Source organism: Aulonocara stuartgranti (assembly GCF_965226115.1).
Source record: "Aulonocara stuartgranti genome assembly, chromosome: 13".
Classification (NCBI taxonomy): domain Eukaryota; kingdom Metazoa; phylum Chordata; class Actinopteri; order Cichliformes; family Cichlidae; genus Aulonocara; species Aulonocara stuartgranti.
Genome location: NC_138949.1, coordinates 23,325,321 through 23,332,648, shown reverse-complemented (window position 1 = coordinate 23,332,648; position 7,328 = coordinate 23,325,321). Strand labels below are relative to the sequence as shown.

The 7,328-nt window shown below is 41.7% G+C and overlaps 1 protein-coding gene across 4 annotated transcripts in view; it reads right to left on the bottom strand.

Annotated features, from left to right (window-relative positions):
* Positions 1-1,426: 1,426 nt before the first annotated feature.
* ccser2a (coiled-coil serine-rich protein 2a) overlaps positions 1,427-7,328 on the bottom strand; it is a 55,658-nt gene continuing 49,756 nt past the window's right edge. For 3 of the 4 annotated variants that reach the window (XM_082556915.1, XM_082556916.1, XM_082556917.1), the window contains one exon: positions 1,427-6,566. In XM_082556915.1, coding sequence (XP_082413041.1) covers positions 5,841-6,566 — 726 coding nt within the window. In that variant the 3' untranslated portion in view covers positions 1,427-5,840. The remainder of the gene's footprint in view (positions 6,567-7,328) is intronic. The other variant, XM_082556918.1, reaches the window with a different exon arrangement.

Here is a 7,328-nt window from a genome sequence, read left to right as displayed (position 1 = left end):
TGCCTTCAAATCTAACATATTTGACTACTTCCCAGCGATGTTGGTGCATCGCACTTTGTTTGACCCATTTTTAGTTTCTTAGCCGCCCCACCTACGCTATTTCTTTGGTCTTCTGTGTGGTCTTCTGCTGCTGTGGGCCATCTGCTTCATGGTTCAATCTGCTGTCTGTTGAGAGATGCTCTTCTGCACACCTTGGATGTAATAACAGTTATTTGAATTACAGTTGCTTTACTATCAGCTTGAAGCAGTCTAGCAATTTCCCTCTAACCTCTGACGTCAACATGGCACATTCACCCACAGTACTCCTGCTTACGGGATATTTTCTCTTTTTCAGATCAGTCTCTGTAAACACTAGAAGCATCAGCTGTTTCTGAAACATTCAGACCAGCCGGTCATTTAAAGCCACTTACATGACCTTTGTCTCCATTCTGATACCTGGTTTGAACTTCAGCAGGTCATCTTGACTATGTCTACATGCCTAAATGCATTGAGTTGCTGCCATGAGACTCAGTGTAGAATGTTATAGACCTGTCAGCCTCAAACATTGCCGTCATGGTTGTGCAGTGTAAAGGAAGGGACCAAACAATTTTCAGGCAGTAGAAGTACAGGAATCAAAAAATGTAGTCTGTCATGACTAGATGTTTAGATGTCAAATCGTCATTTCTGCTAAGTCCACAGCCTGATGTGTTTGATTTTTAACATTCGAAATTCATGCTCCATGCATACCTGCTCTACTTAGTGTGCTCTACTTACTGTATGAGCGTGCAAGGAGATATGTTCAGTGAGACACACTGAACATGTCGGCCTCTTCTGCACTGATTTTGTTAATCTGTGTATTAACTACGGCGTTAGCAACGTCAGGGTGAATTTGGGGATTAGATTGTATTTTTAAACATTCCTTCACACTTAAATTCCCTCAGTATAATTACTCCACTGAACCTCTGTTCTCTGAGGAGTAACCTGCAGTATGCAATATGACAACAAAGTTTTAAGCATAGATTTGACAGTCTATGATGAAAGCACTTTAGCTTCCTTTCAAGGGAAAACCTTTTGCACTCCATCTCCCACTTTTCGAAGTTAATGACAGTGTCACGCTACTTCTTGCGCTTGGCAGTCTGTTACCCACCCATCATCTCTGAAGCATGTAACCTCATTATTAAGTGGACTATATGCAAGGTGTCTAGAGGCTGCATGGTTTGTAATGAACAGAGATGCTACTTAGTTTAATTTGACAGGGAGGCATTTCTTCTCAGTGATAACATACTGTAAAGTAATATCCAAGTCTATGTTTGTCTATCTTCCTCTCACAATTCCTATCTCAAAATGAACATAAGTTACATCTATTGTTTGGAGTTTTTTCCCCATTTTTATTTTTTTATTCCCACAAATTTAACATTCATTTTAAAAAGCATTACTAAAAAGCACATTTGGTTTTTAAGCACAATTTATTTCCACAGTAAAACAACCAGCAGACATGAAAAACAAGAAGACCAAAATAAGAATGAGGCTTCAGTTTTATCTTAAACTGAGATCGGCAGCTTTGTTGGTGACATGCGAAAAACATATTACAAATATTAAAGAACCAAAACATGACAGGACTCAAACTGAAAATTAGCCAAAACACCCTCCTCAGCTTATTTGGTTCAAACTTTATTGCTGTCTCACAAGTCTTCCTAGAAAAATATGACTTTGCAAACAGAAACAAACAGGGAGAGAAGAGAGCGTAAAATAAAGCAAAATAGATTTTGTCTAAACCAAGTATCGCCCCTAAGACAGTTTAATTGTCATTCAGCATTAAGAACTAATGTAATTTAAAGTGCCTCAAATTACAATTTTTTAAATGTCTGATTTATTTTTTTTTTTAATAATTTGCATTTCAATAGCTGGTACCACATCCTCTTTAGATTTGAAAGCATTTTTCTAGTAGGTAATGGCAGATAGAGTAAGCATGAATTGAGGCAGAGATTTGGGAAAGGTCTCAGAGGGGGCTACCGGAGGCTCCTGGGCCAGGCAGATCCACATGTACTAATGAGAGATGAAAGAATTGAAGGGTGGGGGCACAAAGATGAAAACAAATAGCCTGTAGTGACAAGAGCATAGAAAACTGGATAGGGAGTGTATGAGGTGTAGCTCCTTAAATTCAGATAAATTATCCCCAAAAAGATTGCTACAAGTACAGTTTAGCACGCCTTCTTTTTGCTCCAAACAGTATTGCACAGTATACTTGAGACAGTGCATAAGAGCTGCGAGCAGCTGATGAAGGAGAATATGTAGTGATAAATACCGTGACCTTGGATATTATGGGAATATGAACTGCTACACTGTGGCGCCTTATCTGCTTACACTGTAAACTTCTAGTTGGTGATTCAGCTGGCAAGTAACACTTGAATGGCGAATCTGCTCTAAAACGTACATCAGCACATCACACCGTGTCACAGAACCACAAGTCAAGTATGACAGCATACAGCTGCTGAAGAAACACTAACCTACATCTTTCAAGATTCAAGCTTTTACTTTAAAAACGTCATCAGAGATGAGAGTGGTTGCTAAAGGAACATCTGTTCCTGATAATCATTTCAAACTCACATTAACTTTTCTGATTCTCGTTTATTTTTGTTATTTTCTTTTTGGCCAATGAGAGCCACAAAAAAAAAAAAAAATACAGTTGCAATTGCCAACATCTTATTCTTTAAGGTGAAGTAGCGAATTTGTAACTCAACAGAATATTGGTCTTATTAAATATTTCTTTAAAAATAAATAAATGAATGCAAAAAATGTGGTGAGTGAATCAAAACAATCAGCTAAAGGTGCTAAAATGCCCCACAGCTTTAAAAAAAAAAAAAAAAAGCCTTTATATGAAGCCTTGAGCTGTAAATACACCTTTTTTTCTCTGTGTTTGTTGTGTTTTTTCTCTGTGCATTTTTTTTCCTTTTGCTTGACAGATGTGTATTCAAAAAGTTGCATTCCTCTTTCATTCAGAATAATAATGCAGAAAATATATATTTTTCCCCTCTTGTGCAATGCAGCTTTATAATTTGTGCGTCCTCTCTGAAAAATAAAGCGAATCAAGTTCCTGCATTAGGACTGATCCAAGTTGTTAGAGTTTTTAGCCCTGTTTTGTTAAAGCATAGCAGGCAAGAGAGATTTGCTTGACTGCTAAACTGAACAAGGACATTGATTTGGAGCTTGGGAATACAGCACAGAGAGGCATGGTACTGCCCTGTTTTCCCTGGCATGGCTTTGCGTTTGGCCTGGGCTGATGGATCTCTCACTGCCTCTGTCTCTCTCTCACACACACACGCACACACACACACACACACTCTTTCCTCCAAGAGCAAAACACTGGCAGCCAGAGGTGTCTGGAGATACGCACACATAAATACACACATACAAATACACACAGCAGGCAACATTGATTTCCTGTTTGGCATTACTTAGCAGTGAATGACACAGCTGAGGGGCGCAGGCTATTCTCTAGACCACAGTGCAGACAAAGATTGTATGCATTCTGTCCTTCGTGACATTTTACAGACAAGTCTGCCAGAAAGGGCTTGTGTTGATCATTAGCACCTTCACTACTTTTATAAATTGTTTTCAGCTTTTCTTTGTCTCTTGCTGGGCACCTATCTTACACTCTGGGTGTGTCTTCCTGTCCACGTTCCATTTTCATTATAAGAAATGGGCTTTTCTTGGCTTCACAGAGCACTGCTGACTGCTTGGCTGGCTTGGCACAATGTTGAGCCATCCAACAGGTAAACATGTATTATCAGCCACATGGATCCTCAATCACAAACAAACACAAGCCTCTATCCATTTCCAGGGTAATCTAGAGATGGGCATCTTTTTTTATGGCTACAGCAGGCAAACAGATGAGTGTTTACTTGGAGACCTCATTTTGTGAGCACTTCCAAAACAACACAGATACACTTTCATGCACTTTGTTAAAGAACTCAGAGTGCTGGCCTGTAGGTGCACTTGTGCGACTGTTGGAAAGTGTGAAATGATGTCTGCGTCTCTTCTGAGTTTCGCGTCTCTTTGAGTTCTGCCAAAGTTCCTGTACATGTGCGTCTATACAACTCATGTGTGTGTCTCTCTCTCCCCCTCTGTCTCACTCTGTCTTTGTAGGGTGCATTATTGGACGCAGTAGACCGGACACTGCCAGAGGCGTACACCAAGCGGTCACGCGGCGTGACAGAGGAGAGAGCAGAGCTGCTGTCAGAAGGCCTTTTTAACACACTGCTGCTCTCCGTTCAGGGACATTTCGAGAGCGTTTGACTGCAAAAGGGCTTCGCAAAGCAGCGATAAACACAATTCTGCAAAACTCCCACAGAAACACCACCAAAGCCCTGAAGGCTCCCCACCTGAAAATACCGCGCTAATACCTTTGATGTTCCCAAAGAGACATGCAAGAGAGTGAGAGGAGAGACGGTGGAATAGGGAAAAAAATAAAAACGACAGCAGCTCAGCGCGCACGCTTTTTCTCCAGGCAGCAGCTTCACACATCTAATGAATCCCCATTAGTTGACGTTTCCACGTGTGGGCGATTAAAGGAAAAGTTGTTTCAAGAAAGTCAGCGTGCATTGTAAGTTATTTAATTAACTCACAAATGATGTTTTATTCAGTTTTATTCACCATTCTCAACCTGAGTTTGACTTGCGATATTTTCTTCTACCACATGTTGATGTTTGAAATTGGGCAGATCACCCTTTGTTTACTCTTTTTCAGTATGTTTTAAAAGTTCATTGTCTTGTAGCAACGATTTTACTATCCAGATATTAACTTTGCTTTTTTTTTTTTTTAAACATACCATTTCCTTCTCACCATATCTCATTTTACTCTTCAGTCGTTTTCATCTAAAACTGCACAAAGTAACCCTGAAATAACAGTGTATTTTGTCTGTGTTTGCACATATAGATATGAGTGCGCTTCCACTGTCCCTGAGCACACTTAAGTGTGTGAGTGCTTTATTATGCTGCTTCTTTCCACTACATTATGAAAGCTAATTCCTCACTTGCACACTGTTTCTAATTATATCCCCACCACCAGCCTTTTGTTATTTTTCAGTGCCTATATTTCCATCACAGTGCATTGACACAAAAGGTCTGTGAACCCTTCTGCTACCACGTGCATGGTTTGAAAGTTCACTCAGGATGTAAGTGTAGTGAGCTGAACTGGAAGGATGTGAACACCTACAGCGTGGAGCTGTTTTTTAAATCCATCTCTCAACACTACGTTTCTCTATCTTTAAAAAAAATACATATGCGCACACTCAGACACGTTTACCTACACATATTCTCATTCTAGAAGCGACAACTCCAGAGCGCTTTGACAAATTTCTTTTTTTCTGTCTCTAGCCCCATTTCACATTCACTTTCTTGCCTCTTTCCCACTTTCTTTTTTCCCTCGGTTTCCCCCCGGGCTGTCTATTACACAGCGAAGGTCAAACTCATGTCACCACTATGTTTAAAACCAAATGCACCTGTGTGTCAAAGGGCACGGTTGTGTGAGGAACGAGTGAACTTGGACTTTAAAATGTGACATTAGCCAGTGGGTATTAAAAGAAAACAAAACTGGTAACACTCTTTTCTTCCATCTGCAGCCTTCATGTTCATGTGCAAAACTAACTTCCTCATCAAAACCCTTCGATCTCACAAGTGTGGACAGTAGTGAAAATAAGGTCCGTCTACATAATACATTTTGATCAAGCATGTTGAAGTGGTTAATTTAGAAACAATAGGCAGTGCTTGAATGTCTCATATATATTAGTAATGAGCTAGGAGGCGAAGGAGATGACTATCAATGTCAGAGTAATTTCAGTTTTAGGTTATGATGGACGGATTTCAGGTCCTCAGGGAATCTTTGGCTTTGGGAGGCATGAGTGACTCAAAGGGATCGGGAACTTGGCTGACCCGGGGTCTCAGTGTACCCTGGTTAGGCTCCTTTAGGCTGTGCTCCTCCCGGCTGGAACTGGTGTAACTTGGATCCCTGCGAGGCTGAAGCAGTGAAGTACAAAACAGACTTTGAGCTTGCACCTGGGGTCCAGTGTTAAAGCAGGGAAGGCCTCTAGATGGAGGCGGCAGCTGCTTCACTTGGTTAGCCAGAGGCCCTAAGGAACACCCCGGCTTCAGAGAGCCAAAGCCACCAGTGCCCCCTGGTTTGAGTGCAGGGAGAGAAACGCGCTTGTGAAAGCGAGGAGGCTGCAGCATGCGAGGGCAAGTCAAACCAGCAGATCTAGCAGTGACAGAGTTCTGCAGTACCGCAGCGGGGGCTCTCCTCTCATGCTGTGCTGCTGATGCTGGACTGTCCCTGGCAGTTATCCCCTGTGGAGCTCCAGAACCCAGGCGGTGCAGGTTGGTGTTCGGGAGATGACTCAGCTTGTCAGGGCCTGTTGGCCCGGACGCATCTGCCACAACTGCTTTAAGAGGACGGTCAGCATCTAAATGGGTTGCTTCCTCTGATTTACTCCTTGTGAGGTCACTGCGGCCCACGATAGGGGTTGTTCTTACTAGTTTTCCCTGTTGGAGGTGCTCGTTGAGACAGGGGTTGAAAGGCCGTAGTATTTGAGGCTGTGGGGTAAAAGAAAAAGGAACAGTGTATCAATAAGTGAACACTAAGTGTGTGATATACAGGCAGTGTTTTATTAACATGTTTCTGAAGTAGACAGTTTTAAATAAATAAGTGAATAAATATCCTCCCCAAGTATCTTTGAACCTCATGGAAAATTGCGACCCTCACAATATCACAGCCTGTTTCAATTACCAGCCACTGAACTAGTCCTACATTAAAAAGAAGAAAAGGCACAAAGGCAGCCCTGATTCAGCAGAGGAGAATAACCTTGTTGTGCGAGTCTGAAATCTACTGACACTTTTGAATTATTTTGCAATCACTGCTGCAGTGGGGCTTCAAAATATTCAAACTGGGAGCTACAATACACGCTGCCTACGTGAGAACATGCTGAGCTGTTGAACCACACAAAATTCATACCAACCATGGTGTTGCCCTCCAATAGGGGACATCCAGTTTATGAGCACAAAACCATGCACACCTGGATGAGAGGAGCTAATTATCCCGTCCAAAAACAAAAGAGCTGCTGACACAGACTCAACGTAAACGTATTTTACTTTGACTACATCGAATTGTTTCAAAGCAATAGTCTGTATATAAAAGATGGACATAGTCGGGGACGTCACCAGCTGGACTGATCTGTTTTTGAAGGCTTGTGCTGAGCGGTTTCGTCTTTGTTATCATAGCTATTTGACACCACACAGAACAAGCGCAGGTTGGATCAAACGGAAGGACGCTGACATTCTACCAGTTCGTTACATTTA